This window comes from Dipodomys merriami, unplaced genomic scaffold (assembly GCF_024711535.1).
Source record: "Dipodomys merriami isolate MVZ:Mamm:240054 unplaced genomic scaffold, mDipMer1.0.p SCAF_49, whole genome shotgun sequence".
Lineage (NCBI taxonomy): Eukaryota > Metazoa > Chordata > Mammalia > Rodentia > Heteromyidae > Dipodomys > Dipodomys merriami.
The window spans coordinates 1,483,809-1,501,187 of record NW_027206057.1 but is presented as its reverse complement, the minus strand read 5'-3'; the positions used below and the strand labels follow the sequence as shown (position 1 = coordinate 1,501,187).

Genomic DNA, 17,379 nt, shown 5'->3' with positions numbered 1-17,379 from the left:
TATGTACAGGAATGAGGAAACACTTGATTGGGCACACCCAGCTCATAAGTGATAAGAGGCTGCACTCACATTCTGGAAGTCTCACTCCAGAGACTAGGCCATGAGTATGTCCATGTACTATCTCAATGTTTTTAATTTATTAATGACTTTCTTTCAAAATTGAGACAGAGTCTGGCTATGTGCCCAGTCTAGTCTTGAACTCATGTGCCTTTTTGCCTATGCCACACTAGTGCTATGATTATAGGCAAGCACCACCATGCTTGGCTTAAATGATTCTTTAAAGATAATTAAAATACATTTTTATTTGAAAATAAAATATCTAGACCCATATAAATAGAGAACTATGACCTATTTTAATAAAAAAAACCTGAAGGTGCTGTTTTTACTTGGACTCTGCTTTTCCCTGGAGTCAACCCCTCACCATGAGCCATGAGTGAGACAGCTGAACTGTGGCCATCCTCCATGCATGCAGGAAGGCAGAGGGCAGAATCGGAAGTGATACAGACAGCGCTTATAAGAAGAGGTCCTCAGGTTTCAATCCTAACCCTACCTATCAATACCTATCTATCCTTTTATAGGATAAAACACATTTTGTTCTGAGTTTCTTTTAAAGTTGTACAAAAATTTAACACTACAGTGATTACAGCTATCTTTAAAATATATTTAGGGCCAGTATTAACACCATTCTATTCATTTGGGTTTAAGTGTACTCTGGAAACAGGGAACAAAATTTGCTCCATCACATATATAAATCCATGGTTTCTTCAAACATAGTTTCTATTAAAAATTTCTACCAACATGCAGCTGGCCCTAAATAAAAACTTGCCAAATCCAGGACAGAAAACAACTTCACCACAGCTTTTTTGTGGGAACAGCCCAATGATTCCAACAATGGGAATGCTACGTAGGTGACAATCCTGACAAAAGAAAAGCTGAGGTCACAAATCCTAAAAAGAAAAGGCCATCATATATCAGAAATGTTCGTGTTTTACCTGTGAGTATTTAGGTCTTGTGACACAAAGGGTTGATTGATGACTCCCATCAATGGCACCCCCGTTTGTATGTTATAGGCACCAATTAAAATGGTAACACACTGAAGTCCACTGGGAAAAATTCCATGGTTGGACTTTATATCAGCAGCACCTTTAATATATTGATAAGTTGAATCTGAAAGGTGAAGTAGATGTGTTAGGTTTCATGGAAGAGGTATTCGCCGTCAGAAGATAATAGTGAACACATCCACAATGGACCCCGGGTTTCTGCAGGTATATATTTCCAAGGAGACCACCATTAAAGAAAAACTCCAAGCACTGAGTTCAGTAATATACTGAGGATGCTTGATTCATTTTTCTCATAATGACAGTGAAAATATGCCAACTTTCAACAATCTAAAATCTTCACGTTATCACTTAAATTAACTATATTAACTTTGCCCTTGCTTTTAACCACTTGCCTTTCAGGGGGCAAAGAAACACACTTAGATTATACAATGAAACACAGTGGAGGACAATATGGGACTGAGAGCTTGTCTGCATCAACTGAGCTGCAAAATAGTGCATAGATATTAAAATTTTTTGTTTTTGAAATTTCTAAAAGTATTTTTCTTAAAAAATGTGCATTGTCAAAACCACATGTAGTAAAGGTGGACAAACAAGGATAGTTTACTGTAGAAACTGTCCTATCTAACTTCTTCCTTCTATGAATTTAGTAACCAATCAGAGTTTGCCTTGTATGTCCACTGTATTGAATTGATATTTTATTGGCATTTTCAATCTTAAGTTGCTTATGTTTCATTTTCCTAAGAACTCTTTAGTTTTTGTGTAACCCTGGCTGACCACAAACTCTTGATCCTACTATCTCAACCTCTAGAGTGCTGGTACTACAGATGTGTATCACTACACTCAACTTGTATAAGAACTCTTAAAGGGAGATGATATGGCTACAAGAAAATGAAATTGGCATAAAAAGGAAGAAACTATTGGTGTTCCTGTGAAAGAGGCTAAAGACCTTTCCCATTAAGAAATAAAGATGCCAGCAGCTGACCGCCAACAACCAGTTAAGGATGCACCTCTTTGGCAAAAGTCTAGAGATTGAAATAACAGAATCAATTCCAGATGGAAGCTGGAAGCAAGAGGTTCCTGTCCCTCAGAAATCATAACAGAGACCAACTTATCTTGAAGTGATAAAAGAATTTGGGACAGATTCTTAAATATCCATATGTAATCTATTAGTTGAGTGTTAGGCAATTCCCTTAAGGCTAAACCCATTTCCATAACATTGTGTTTATGTGCTTTTGCTTGGAAGGGAAGGGTAGAAGAGTTTACAGGCTCAGTACAATGAATGGCTCAGCTGTGAGGTGAAATATGCCAGGGAAGTAGGAAAGAAAAAAAAAGAAGTACATATTTCTTTGAATGAATACCAATAGTGTTATATTAACAGCATCATTGAGGACAACGTCCACTTTTTAAGCAATGAGCTATTGTTTATGGTTCTGTCACAATAAGGAAAAAATATTTGTAAGTTTTACATAGCTTCACAAACTGCTCATGAGACACATTCAGCTGCATTTTGCATTTTTGTATTTTGTTTTTGGACATTGGCTTGTTTGGTCAAGTTACTAGCCCGTAGTTAAAAACCGAGAGCTCTCATTTAAAAACCTAGATTTTAGCATCTTTAAACAAAACCCTGAAGATATTGTCTGTGACTATATGGCAGTAAACAATCAGTTGGAGCTGACTGCTCTGTAAGTGGCATATCAATTGGTCCTTAATGCTATCACTTCATAGTCTTATTTGTCCCTGAAGTCTTCTACAGATGAGATGTTTATTTATGTGGATGCTCATATACACATAGCTGTAACATGTATGTATATGTACACATATCTATAAAGATACATCTCACATCTCAACCCTTCATTTATCTTTGTTTTTATGGTACTAGGATTGAACTTGGGGCTACAATTGCAGGACAACTGTTTATCACTTTAGCTCTGTCCATGGTCCTTTGCTTTTAATCTTTCAGGGTCTCATGCTTTTGCCCTAGCTGGTCTCTAACGGCCATTTTCCTACCTCTATTTCTATAGTCCATAATTTTTAATTTTTAAGGCTCCCCTACAAAAGATTGTGAACATCAACACATAAGCAAAAGCAAACAAAGCCAACCTATTACCATGTACTTACCTATGGGATCCACCCAAATTCCCAAAATGTCCTGTGGAATGTTGATGTCTATGGAATCTAGTGTTGGATCTTTAAAGGCAACATCCTGATGAACAACGTTGGCTAGTGCTTCAGATGCCAACTTGTTGCCATTAAGGACTTTGCAAAGAAGTGTTGCTGTTTCTAACTCTGTTGAACAAAGTTCCACAGTAATTGTTTCCCCTAGAGTAAAGACAAAATAAAACCATTACATTTCAGGAGTTGCAGTGGAAAAAGACCAGGAGGGAGGAGGAATCCATAAAAGGCATGCACTTATGTTAGTTGAAGGCAATATTTCCTTACCAGTGGTTTCTAAAGCTGGCTAACTGCCAGCATCACGGGGGAAGCTTCACAAGGCCACCGATGTTTGGTGGTCTCATGGAATCACAATAGAGAAGGCCAGTTCTAGGAATCAAATACCTGCTTCCCCCCACATCCACTCCAAAAAAAGGACTTAACTTTGTATATAATTTAAGGGACCCAGAGACCAATTACAAACATCCTAAATCTTGTATTCATTTTTGCTTTTTGATATTCACTGTATATTGGTCACCCTGTCTGTGTCTGAGTATGTTCTTGAAAACAGGGCTTTTTTTTATCAACACACTAAAGTGCTTCTACCTTCATCCAAGATACAACTTTTCACTAAAAATTATGCACGTTCAGTAATATTTTTTAAATGTAATAAAACTGTGTAACTCAAAATGATACACATAGAAACAGCCCTCTTCTGGAAGCAGGATGTGAGCAAAGCTGCTTCTCCAAATGAAGACAGTTACCAAGTCCAGGTGTTTTGCCATCACTTTAAACATGTGTCTCAGAGTGCTCAGTTCATTTGGCTCTCAACCTCCAATAGATGGCAGAGAAGAGGCTGGTAAATATAGACAAATCGACATTAACAAGAAGTGACAGCAATGGACGGTTAGGTACTCTAAAAACTAAGAAACCATGGTAATTTGGGGCCTTTTAGATACCTAGAGCTATGTTCCCAGCCTGTCAGTTCCAGGGACTGGCAGCATATGCACTTGGGAGTTTGTTAGAAATTCAGAATCTCAGGCTTGGCCCCACTCTGACCAATTGACTTATAACAAGATCCTTAGATGATGGTTTGATCAGTAAAGTTTATGAAGCACAGTATGAAGCCATTACTATAATGACACTAGATTTTTTTCTGTTTATGGTGTGTGCATGGGGTGTCAAATTCAGGGCTTCACATACGCAAGGTAAGCACTCTGTCACAGAGTTACATCCCCAGATACAGGGATACTCTGAACCAGTAAGAAATAGTCACTTCGATTTGTGTAAGCTGAATTCAAACAAAAGTAAAATGTTAAAGTTGGGGAAGCATAATGTTAATACGTGCACATATAGAATACTGCTTTGGGCTTACTTAAAGTCATGGGATTGTACAAAGAATTCATCATACATATCACTCCTTTGCTTAAAATTGGCTAGTGAGTTCCTGTCTCCAAACTCCTGCTCATGACTTTGTTCAGTCTGCCCTTACATAATCAGCCATGGTCTCTTCCCTTTGCCTTTTCCTTTCTCTACAGTTTCAATAACAGGAAAATGGATGTGGGATGCCTTTTTGCCCACATATTTCCAGATAATGAAGTATTAAAATATCCATTGGTGAAGTAGTCAAACAGAGGGTTTTAAATGAGAATATCTTGTGAGTTAATCACAGGAGTTATTTTTAACCTTGTGAAGTTTAAATCAGATTCTCTTCTTCACAAGTGTCATAGAACGAAGTCCATCTTAATATGTAGCCTGTGAAAAAGACTTAAAAGCTCATAGATAAGACTGGCACCGGTGGCTCATGCCTGTAATCCTAGCTACTCAGGAGGCTGAGATCTGAGGATCAAGGTTCAAAGCCAGCCCAAGCAAGAAAGTCCGTGAAATTCTTATCTCCAATAAACCACGAGAAAACTGGAAATGGCACTGTAGCTCAAGTGTAGAGCACTAGCCTTGAGCTGAAGAGCTGAGGGACAGTGCTCAGGCCCAGAGTTCAAGCCCATGACAAAATAAACAAACAAAAAAAAAAACAAAAACAAAAAACAAAAAAAAACACCTCAGAGCTAATCTAGAAATTAGTCATTCTTGTAAATGTGATCTTTGTCACATGATTGGTGCTTAAGGCCCACTGTTATAAGTTTTCTACCACTATATATAAACATCCCCCTCCCCAATTAATATAAATTATTTGTCTGGAAGAAAAACAAACAGAAATTGTGATATGTTCCCCTAAAATATCAGAGAATATGGATATCAACAGGAAACCAACTTCAAGCAGACTAAAAACCTGATATAAGGTCATAGTGATGCGCATACCTGTATCTCAGTTATTCTGGGGGATGGGGTGGGAGGATAACTTGAGCCTAAGACTTAAAAAGCAGCCTGGGTACCACACTGATACTCCATATCACACAGAAACCTTGGTACTGAAAGGAAGTTTTCAGTTGGTTCAAGTATGGGTTCTGAGATCCACAGAAGTGATGAGGTGATTGGCTCTAGATGACACAGTATTTTCAACACCACAACTCCTCTACATTTATAGCCACGCCCATAGGAACTACAAGGCGCCCACAAATTGGCATAAATCTAGGGCCTAAAATTGCCTGGAAAATTGTGTAGATGCACACAGATTCATCTTAGAAAGACACGCAATAACTTCCATTACATTCCCAAAGGATCAGGACATTTTCCCAAATGTTATCTTATAAATGGTTGTACAGGTTTGTATTTAAAATGGTATGTGAATTGGCTAAGAGCCATCTCTTGAACTTAAATGCTAACAACTCTTCTGAGGTAAAGCACAAATGAAGCTTAAAACTCCAATATATTATGTTATTTGCACTGAAAGCCTTCCAAACATCCATTTATTTCATGGTGTAAGTTGGAGATTAGAATATCATTGATAATTAGGTTACAAAGACACATTAAACTTCTCATACTTACCCAAGTCATTAGTAAACTCATTGGATTCTTCTCCAAAAATCCTTTTCCCCAAGCCTGGAAACTGAATGATTCAGAATATGATTTAAAAAAACCCAAACTATAACAACCTTATCCCACAACGTTAAATTTGAACAGATTTGTATTTTACATTTCCAATTAAGTAATACAATTAGAGTTGAAACTCAGAAAATTATAATTCTAGAAAGCAAGTCAATACAAAAAATTATCTTGATTCAGTGTTTAATCTTCAAGTAGTTCCCAACTTCTAATCCCCTCTATAAAGTCCAAATCATGGTAGAGCTCTGATTTCTTTATGTCCTGTCAACCTTCTAAACAGGGCCATAGAACTAGAATATTTGCAAAGGAGATAGTTTTACCATTGCTCTTTAAAAATCACTCTAGTAAGTTAAGTAAATATTATTGATCAAATACCCACTTATTCTTGAGACTGGATAGAAGAGAATAAGAGGATAACATTACATTTTGTCTTAATTTTCAGATAGGTTTCCGCACATACCATTAGCTTTGAAGTTAGAAAGGTGAGATGGAAGAAATAATTAATTTATCAATGTGACTGAATAAATGGAGTTGAGTAAGAATCTTCTCTCTCGTCTCTATATAAGGAATCTCTCAGATTCATTGTGCTTCTGGTCCTCAGTAGTAATTATATTTTCCTCAAGTGTTGATTTTTTCCCCCAGTCCTGGGGCTTGAACTCTGGGCCTGGGTGCTGACCCTGGGCTTCTTTTGTTCAAGTATAGCATTCTACCACTTTGAGCCACCGCACCACTTCTGGCTTCTTCTGCGATTAACTAGAGATAAGAGTCTCATGGAGTTTCCTGCCTAGTCTGGCTTCAAACTGCAATCCTCAGATCTCAGTCTTCTGAATTACAGGCTGAGCCACAGGTATCCAGCTTGAATTATTTTCTAAATAGTGTATTAGTTAATCTTAAACAAACAACAAAAGCCGAAACAGGCAGCCATCATCTTGGAAGGAGGCACAGGTTTTAGTTTTTAATTACTGTATGTGTGATGCTCTCAGAGAATAAAAGCCAGAAATCATTAAATACTTTAGCTCAGTCATCTGGAGATGGTCAAAAGCCTTAATAATGGTTTTATATATAACTATTTTTTCCCTCTGCCTTTTGTAAAAGAGAACAAACCAACAGAAGCTGGCAATCAGCCCACTCCTTGAAGGTTAAAACTCAGTTTCAAAGCCTGCTTAAAGACTTGTTTTGAACACCATAGCACAGAAGGCCATTAGATAACCCAAGTAGATAATGTTTAGTTGGTCATCAATTAAAGCATTCACTTTCATGAATGACCACTTACCTAAACTTGTTATAATGTTCTGAGACAAATATTAATGCATAAAAATTAATGTCAATATATATCTAATCCAGTTGCTCAACTCTCCTTTAACTCAGTATCTCAACAAAAAATAGGAACAAAAAATAGTAGTTTGTTGGCACCTCATATTATAGCACATGAAAATAAATAGAATGCAAACATTTCCTGAGCGATTTTATTCTCTTCTCCCTTTAGTCAAGATTTCACTTAAATTCTACAAAGTGGCTCCTGAAAGCTTAAGAACTCCGTAGAAAATTTCAGTATTTTGTAATGCTTTTGCCATAAACTTCTAGCCTCCCATCTTTAAAAAAATAGGACATTTTATCACATAAAAGACAATACAATACTGAGAAGCAATTAGACTTGAGAAGTTTGCCTGGATCAGAAACTTGTCCTGATATTTGTTTGTTGTGTGATCTTAGGCAAGTTATTTAAGCTCTCTGTGCCTTCACTTTACCATCTATTGCATATGGAACAATAGTTCTTACCTTATGACTACTATTAACCCTTATAACAATTCCTTACCTTATAAAACTGTTATAAGGGTTAAATAATATGTTTAAAGTCTTACAATAGTGTATAGTACATAGTAAACATTTATTATTACCACTACTGCTACATCTATTTTTGAATACTATTTTCTCCAGTTAGCTCAGCGTTCTTAGAATTAATTTTGATGATGTTTTACTAGTAGAATATCTACTTACAAGCTAATAATCAAGGCAAACATTAGACAAAGGATTAAATTCAAATGATGAGACTTAAGCCCTGGTGGTGCATGCCTATAATCCTAGCTACTCAGGAGGCTGAGAGCTGAGGATCGTGGTTCATAGCCAGCCCAGGCAGCAAAGTCTGTGAGACTTTTATTTCCAATTAACCACCAGAAAACCAGAAGTGGCACCGTGGCTCAAAGTGGCTGAGTGCTACTCTTGAGGGGAAAAAAGCTCTGGGATAGCACTCAGGCCCTGAGTTCAAGCCCCATGACTGACAGAAAAAAAATCTATTATCTGAGCTGGGTGCAATGGCTCAAGTCTGTAATCTCAGGAAGCTGCGATGTGAGAATTGTGGTTCAAAGCCATCCTGAGCAGAAAGTCCCCAGGAGATCAGGAACAGCACTCAGGCCCTGAGTTCAAGCCCCAGGACTGGAAAAACAAAACAAAAAAACAAACAAAAAAACAAGATGAGACTTAGATACTCTATTAAAGTTTTAAAAAAAGGTCACAAAACAGTGTGCCCTTGTTTCTGTGGAAATAAATTATATGACTCTCTTTCTCTCTCTCTCTCTGTGACACATACACACACAGAAAGACATGTTTCCAGAACACTGAATGAAACATAACTGTGGTTTTATCTAGTAGTAGCATCAGGAGAATCTTTCCTTTCACCAGTGTTCTAGAAAATGTACTACTTCCTAAGAGGAAACTCCAACAAATGAAAGGTTCTATAAAGAATGTTTATCTGTAGGTGTTCAAATTATGTGATTCCTATTTTGTTTTCTATAATTCTCTGCAATGAACAATTATAATTACAATTATAATCAAAATAAGGAGAGGAGGTGTTTACCTGAATCCCAGGGCTCGTCCTATTCAGAAGGAGAGTAAAAGCATGTTATGCTATGAGAGAAAGAACTACAGTGGTAAATGTTTTAGTTACCTTGACTGTGACCTTTCTTACCTTGTTCTCCATATTCTGTTTTATAACTTCCTGAACCAGTACATCAGCCAGAGTCTTAAAGTCAACTGTGAACTTCTTGTTCTTTTCTCCATCTTTCTTTTCCTCAATAAGTAGCTGGAAGAGAGCTTCCTGCTGCCTGCATGCCCGGGCAATGTTGGCAGCTTTCTCAGACACACACAGCAGCTCTCGGAGGATCTCCGACATCTCTGAACCTTGCTTGCTTGCTACTCAGTGGCAGCTGCTGGAAGTGGCGCCCACTCTCCTTGGGCTGTCAGCTGGAAAAGTACAAGAATGTGAAACAGAAAGCAGTTCAGAGCGTGATGTCAGGGTGACTCTCATGCCACAGCAGCTCATCTGGGCATAACCTGGTCAGCTTGGCTGAACCTGCTTTATAGTTGCTATAGTCACATCCTCAGGATGGCAGAATGTAAGTAGAATCTGAATTTTGAAACTTATTTTTAAACATCTTAAAGAAACAATAATGGTGGGCTGGGAGGTTGGCTCAGTGGGAGAGTGCTTGCCTCGCATGCATGAGGCCCTGGGTTTGATTCCTCAGCACCACAGAAGCAGAAAAAGAGCCGGAAGTGGCGCTGTGGTTAAGTGGTAGGGCGTTAGCCTTGAGCTGGAGAGCTGAGGGACAGAAAGACAAATCTTTGAATGAGAGACTAGATTTACAGATTCCTAGACAGATGGACAAAGCCAGATTCTTACAATGACTCTAGACCGAAAGTGTTGGCTTTGTAGCCTCTCTTTTACCAGGGGCAGAGGGAGAAGTACCAGACCAACTCCACAAATACTAAGATAGGGCAGCAAGCACTCTTAGTCTCGCCAGGCATGGAGGCCATTCCTGGGCTACAGCACATGCCAGCTCCCAGCCAACTTCCCCTTTTGCCACTAAAACACTTCTATCTGTGAGATCTTTTTGAAAGTTCAAATAAAATGAAGCAACATGTTGGGAATTGGAAAGTTTTGGCTTCTAGGAATGTCACACAAATGATGGTGGTGGTGATGATGATGATGATGATGATGGAACTTGAATTTTTAAAAGGGGGATTAGCTGGGGGAAATAAGCAGAAGAGAGAAAGGACAGGATTCTGAGGGGTAAAGGGGGATTAAAGTGCAATATATCTATCTATCTAGATATAATAAAGCCCCCCAAACACTGAAACAAGGGGGAAGGAAGATGAGATAAGGGAATATACGGGCGGGATGACCTTTTGCAAATACACTGTATGCTGGTATAGAATTATCACAATGAAATCCTCTCATATCACTAAAATGTATGCAAATTCAAAAAGAAGATTATTTTTAAGAGTGTTATCTATCATTCATACCTTGATCTATCTATTAGGCCTATCTTGCAAATAGGAGAGAAATACTTCTCACTCTGGGATAGCAAATAAAACTTGAAAACTTGATTAATTCCTTTCTCATGATAAGAATTACTGTGAGGATTATCTGTCCTGTTTTACAGTTAGGGAAACTGCAGCTCAGGGAGGTGAAGTAACTCCATCAGGGTTGCACAAGATTAACTGGCAGGGCTCAGGATCAGTCATACACAGTTATTTGGGCTCTTTATAATCACACTAGTTTCTTTCAAAAAAGAAGTTTCCTGTACGGGCTGTAGAAGTACAAGTACGAAGATACTGACACAGTAAGAGAGAAAAGTTAAGACATTTCCGCACAAGGTGGATTAAAATTATAGTAGCAAAATTAATTTTAAACATTAGTAAAGAAAACTATGCAAAGGCTCAGTAGCTATGTGCATGTGATCATATAAAATAATATTTAATGAAATGAACAAGAAATGGAAACAAGAAAAGGAAGACAATGTAGTCAGTAAATTTGTGGTTTGGGAAGAATATTTAATGATAAGAAAAACATGTGAATGTTATAATATTAAGTAAGAAACTGAGCTATGACTACATATAGTATAGAAGCATGTAATCCATTTATGTTTATTCAGAGAAGAGAGACAGAAAGAGAAAGAAAGGGAGAAAGACATAGGGAGAAAGATAGAGAAGACAGTGTGCTTCAATAGTAGTTATCACCAAGTAATAGAATTGTGGATGGCATAATTGGACTTAAAAATAATTTTCAAATATTCAACAGTCAATATATAGTACTTTTATAGTAAGAAATGCCATTTAAAATCATCTTAGAACAATTATGTTTGAAGCTACAGGAATTTCTTAACTCTTCAAGGCAAGTGTCCAAACAAAATATAACTATGGCAAAAACCTTCAGGTAGTAGAGATGTTGCAGATAAGATTTAAACAAAACACCTGCCTGCGTCAATGTCTTATCTTTCAAGAATAACTTATCTTGACTCACTTTGGTTTGACTTGAACCTATATATTAAAAACATAATTGTATTAATAAAAGCTATGACACATGGACCTAGGAGTTGTAATTTATGGCACATGTAACATATAGTTGCTACAATTATGTATCAATCACACAAAAATGCATACATACTCCATGACACATGTGCTTCAAGACTACAAATTCAATAATCATTATTTTGATTTCTTAGTAAATGTTCTGTAATTATTTAAATGAAGGGGGAATAAACAAACCAGTAACACCTCGACACTGTTAAAGATGTTAAGGAACTCACTTTGATAATGACCAAGAGAAATATCAAACTAGACAATATCAATATTGTCTAGTTGACTGAACTTCATTAAAATCTATTATTTTCTGAAAAGAAGTGTTGTACCAACCACACTGATGAATAAATAACTCCTGGTTTCTGCACCAAGCAGCTATCAGGAATCAGGAGTGGGATTTCTCTGTTTTTGTTTGTTTGTTTGTTTTGTTTTGTTTTTGTTTTCCTCAAGACTTATGGCACTGGTTAGAGCTAAGATTCTGGTAGACTTTTCTGTTCCAGCTGTTGTTGAACTTCAATCCTCAGATCTCGGCTTCCTTAGTAGCTAGATTACAGGTACAAGCTATTGGTGCCCAGCTGAATTTCTCTTCCTTGGACCCAGGCCTTTTATTTTCTCATAGAGAACCATTCTCTTTCCTCCCCACTCCCACTCCATCTCTCCTCTGCCCAGCAGTTGCTGCTTAGCAAGCATAGCAACGTGACCAATGAGCCATAGAGAACACATATAGTTGACAGGTATATGAATTTTAGAATTCATAATACAGTAAGTTTTCAGTTCCAAGATTCAGACTTAGTCACTCTTCACTCTGGGAATCATTGTCTGATTTTGCCGATCTCCATGCAGAACTGCCCAGTTGAGATTACACTTTCTCCAGCACTCCTAACCAACCAGCACTTTTTTTGGGGGGAAGGGGGGGGTCATGGGGCCTGAACTGTGGGCCTGGGCACTGTCCCTCAGCTCTTCAGCTCAAGGCTAACACCCTATCACCTGAGCCACAGCACCACTTCGGGCTTTTTCTGCTTATGTGGTGCTGAGGAATAGAACCCAGGGCCTCATTCATATGAGGCAAGCACTCTCCCACTGAGCCAACTTCCCAGCCCCCAACCAGCACTTATACAGCTATTGCCTTTCCTGCAGATCTCTAGCTTTCTAAACAAACAAACAAACAAACAATATCCTTCCACGGCCTTGTTGCTGGCACAGTATGGTATGCTTGTTCTTCCAGCTACTGCAAAGGCTGAGACAGAATTGCTTGAGCCCAGAGTTCCAGGAAAAGCAACTTCCTAATTACTTTGCATAGCTGACCTACCATTTTCTGGGTGAACAAGCCACACCACTAATAAGCTGTTTTATCTCTCTCCATCCATCCCCAACTCAGCTCTTTCAGGTAAGAAGGGAGCTCTGAAACAGTCACTCTTACCTGGAATAGTTGAGATAAATCTCTGTGGAGAAATTAGGGACCATATCTAATACAAGATTTCTCCAATTTTACATGGAAATTACGTTTCAGATGATTTTTAAAGTCAATTCACACCTATTATTCACATTCATTGTTACTATGGCCCTCATTTCAGGTTAGCTGGCACCTAATGGCAGATAACTTGGTGGAACCTTATTGGTATGGTTCTGCAACCATTTACTAATGCGCAAAGAAAGGCCAAAGTTACTTTGAAACACAAATCATGCTATGGTTAGAAAGTTATAACATTTACCATAATTTATATCCCTTACTACAGTTTTTCCTTCCCTTCTTTCCTTCCTTTTTTCTTCCCTTCTTTCCTTCCTTCCTTCCTTCCTTCCTTTCCTTTCCTTCCTTCCTTCCTTTCCTTTCCTTCCTTCCTTCCTTCCTTTCCTTCCTTCCTTCCTTCCTTCCTTCCTTCCTTCCTTCCTTCCTTCCTTCCTTCCTTCCTTCCTTCCTTTCTTTTGTTCTTTCTTTTCTTTCTTTCTCTTCCTTCCTTTCTCTTTCTTTCCTTCTTTCTTTCTTTCTTTCCTTCTTTCTTTCTTTCTTTCTTTCTTTCTTTCTTTCTTTCTTTCTTTCTTTCTTTCTTTCTTTTCTTTCTTTCTTTTTTCTTTCCCTTCCTTCCTTCCTTCCTTCCTTCCTTCCTTCCTTCCTTCCTTCCTTCCTTCCTTCCTTCCTTTCTTCCTTCCAGGATTTGAACTCAGAGCCTTGTACCTGCTAGGTATTTAATTAGTATTATTAAAGAGTATCCTGAGAACCAGCTGTAACAGAACTACCTGAGGTGCCTACTAACTTGACAGATTCCCAGGCTGTACTCCTGTTTATGGAATCAGAGTCTCTGAGAACACAGCCTAGGAATCTGTATTTTTTTCAGCATTCTGGATGACTCTAAGCACTAAGATTTAATACTTATTTTTCTCCAGGATATTTATTCTATACATATACTAATAATTCAGGGGTGACTAGCACCTTGTGGCAGGTATCTTAGTGGAACCAATGGATCTGTTATTATTCATGAGAAGAAACACAGTTCAGTTAACAGCAGTGAACTTTTACTAGGTGCTTACTACATGTCAGATATCTACTAAGCATTCTGTGTAACTTAGCTCATACACCACTGGAAGTAGGTACAATTATTTTCACTTTACAGGTGAAGAATCTTAGGTAAAAGAAAATTAAGCAATTTGTCCACAGGTCTGGGAGGTAACAGGAGAAGATTCTAGCTCAACTATGCAGCAGAAACCCAGGTTGTTGATTAGTACTCTAGCCAAGGAAAAGACATATATCTATATCTCCCTATGTATATCTACATATATGTGAATATATGCATATATATATGAGAGAATGTCAACTGTTAAAGTATAGGAAAATAGTTATTGGATAATAATCACAAGCATATCGTCATTTGGATTGTGCTGTATAGCAAAAAGTAAACACATTTAGTTGGTACCTGTCCCCAGTTGACGTCACTAGCTAATCCTGACACTTGATTTCTCTTTTGCCCTCAGAAAACCTTTTTCCTCACTGATTCTCAGATTCACTGCCTAGTGCCCTGCTGGATAGTAAATTTTTGCCCATCATGTCCACTAATAGATCTTTCTCTCTGATACTCTATCTTTTCTGTCTTCCTCCTCCCCTTTTTTGGTCTCTCATCTCTCCTCTCTGTCCATCTCTCACACACAGAACATAACTTTTATTTGATTTCTTTACAACTGTGGCTTCTGGGATACACTTAATTACACATGTGAGAATCTGCACCAGGCCATTCATATTTCTTAGGCTTACAGGATTTCAAAACATTGTTTGCACATGACTTTGAAAGTATTTGCCAAAATTTTCAAATACTCCTATTTACAGAGTTTTGATCCAGTGTTTAAGAGTTTTCCAGTCAAACTTTTCTACTGTTGGAATCCTTTGATGGCTTCAATTGAACTTTCAGTACTGAAGCTTTCCTACTCTTACAGTGGGCTTTCTCTCCACCAAGCCTGTTCTAGGAAGGTTGTATGCAAAAGCTGCTCTACATTCTTCAGGTAGGTTTTCTTTCCAATGAGTCTGCAATGCTTCTGAAAGGAATTGGAGAACATAGAGTTCCCATGAAATATTAATCTTTAATGTACTTTACACTAAAATGACTGGTCTTTACCAAATGATTTACACTCATAGGACTATTCTCCACTGTGAGTCCTTCCATGCTCATACAAGCTGAAATGTCTGAGGTTATCCCCCATTGCATGTGTTCTCCAGTGTGAGTTCTTCCATGGAAGCAAATGGAACTCCTGAAGTCTTTCTACAATGTTTACATGAATAGGGTTTCATTGCAGTCTAGATCCTTTTAAGTATATGATGGGAATTGGAAGTCCAGAAGACTTTCTCACATTGCTTAAATTTCCACTTTTCTTTTGTTAGTATGGAGGCTTGAGCTTGGGGCTTTGCACTTGCTAGGCAGGTACTCTACCACAACAGCTGGTTGATTTTTGAGATAGGGTCTCACTTTCAGCCTTGGCTGAAATCCCCCTATTGTAAGCTTCCTGTGGTAGTTAAGATAATAAGTATGTATCATCAGGCCAGTTCTTCTCTCAGGTGATAAGTGTGCCTTACAAATTTTCTGCCCTGGTTGGTCTTGAACCATGATCCTCCCAATATTAGTGTGCCAAACAGCTAGAATTAAAGTCATGAGCCACCAGTGCCTGATTTTTTGACATCTGTGTGTCTTTGGTGACAGTGGTGGGAAGGATAGCAAGAAGGTCTACTTAATGCCTAATACCTAATTTCTATTACTTTGTTAAGAGTGGCTTGCTTTCTCGTCATTCTGGAGGCTGGGAGCTCCCCTTGTCCTCACTTGACCTTTCCCTCTGTGGGTATGCATCTCTGGTGTCTCTACCTCTTTTTATGAGGACTTCAGTAAGACTGGACAAGGACACACCCATATAGCCTCATGTAACCACTAAAAGTCCTCTCCCCAAATAATCATCTCTTGAGATCCTTAGAGGCTTAGTTCCAATGCTGTGGTATTCACATGGTACTGATGTACAGCCTTCTGTATGTTTTAAATCATTAGTGTTACTGATATAACAGTGTTCTACTGTCTTGCTTAGAACAAATGACAAGAAAAAAGTTTAGTACAGATTTTTTTTCAAATATTTTTCATCTGCAGTTAGTTGAATCTATGGATGTTGCATTATAACATTCAGAGGTCCTAAAGATGAAGGCTTCAATATCTGAATGTTGCAGAAATGCAATCCAGCTCATAATGCTTCTGAAAGAGAAGACTTGTTGATCTCAGCAAATGCTAGCACAATCCAGTCCTTTGTCATTTGTTTGAGGGCCAAACAGTAAAAATGGGACAGAGTTTTCCCCCTAATTATTAGGCCAATAAGTTCTGTCAGGCAAACTTTCAGGCTAGGAGCATCATTAGTGATCCCACAGCATCGCTGCCTCATGAGCCTTGTTTAGTAACAACCTATTTAACAACCTCTTTTCATTTCAGCAAAAACAAGTTTCATAGCTCACCATCTCACATTAAATGTATATACATAGATTAGCATTAAATTGTGTCACAATGTGAGATAGAATTAGTCTCTTTGGTTTTGGGGCAATATTCAAGCCTCATATTGAAAAAGCTTCGACAGGTCAGGAAAAGAAAACCCAAACCACTCTATGAAGACTAAACTCTAATTTTTAGCCATTTTATCATCTCATTAGAACATCAAGACTTAAAAATAATATCTGGAGTTAGGAGTTGCTCAGTATAAAGTGCATGTGAACACCCTGGGTTCAATCTTTAATACTGGGGCAAAGAAATTATATATATATTTAAGACATAAGCCTGACTAGATATATGCTTTAGAATAGATTTGGGATTTCCTGTCACTGTGTAGTGTGGCATCAGGTCAATTAGTCTCTCTGAGCCTCTCCTCATTATACTAGGAAGGTAATTCCTTGCAATGATATCTGATCAAGTGATCTCTTGAAAGGTATTGAACATGGAGCCGTGTACATCATGGCTAATAAGTGCCAGCTATGACTATTAAATACAAATGCACAAAAACCAAAGTCACATGTCCTTACTTGAGAATCTAAGAGGTTGGCAAGATTATAAGGGTCACTGAAACCTTTTCTGAAAATTTACTAGCTCATTAAATCCAAAGCCTGGGAACTACTTGTGATTCTCCACATAACCCAGAATAAAGTTCCTTTATGTGGGCCAGATCTGATTGCTTTGGTTTCTGGGCTTCTGTGTAGAAACTTGGTCTCTCAGAGGCTGAGAAATAACTCTGCTTTGATGGCATACCAGCTGAGGGTGGCTTGGTAATTGTCCCCATCTGAGTGATGGCTAGTTACATAGGTGGC

General features: G+C 38.1%; 1 protein-coding gene across 1 annotated transcript in view; it reads right to left on the bottom strand.

The window, feature by feature from the left end:
• Inpp1 (inositol polyphosphate-1-phosphatase) overlaps window positions 1–17,379 on the bottom strand; it is a 29,296-nt gene that overhangs the window by 2,657 nt on the left and 9,260 nt on the right. Inside the window, exons 2-5 of the mRNA XM_069995652.1 lie at window positions 9,178–9,452; window positions 6,156–6,216; window positions 3,180–3,380; window positions 993–1,167 (exon numbers count right to left, since the gene is read on the bottom strand). Coding sequence (XP_069851753.1) covers window positions 993–1,167; window positions 3,180–3,380; window positions 6,156–6,216; window positions 9,178–9,381 — 641 coding nt within the window. The 5' untranslated portion in view covers window positions 9,382–9,452. The remainder of the gene's footprint in view (window positions 1–992; window positions 1,168–3,179; window positions 3,381–6,155; window positions 6,217–9,177; window positions 9,453–17,379) is intronic.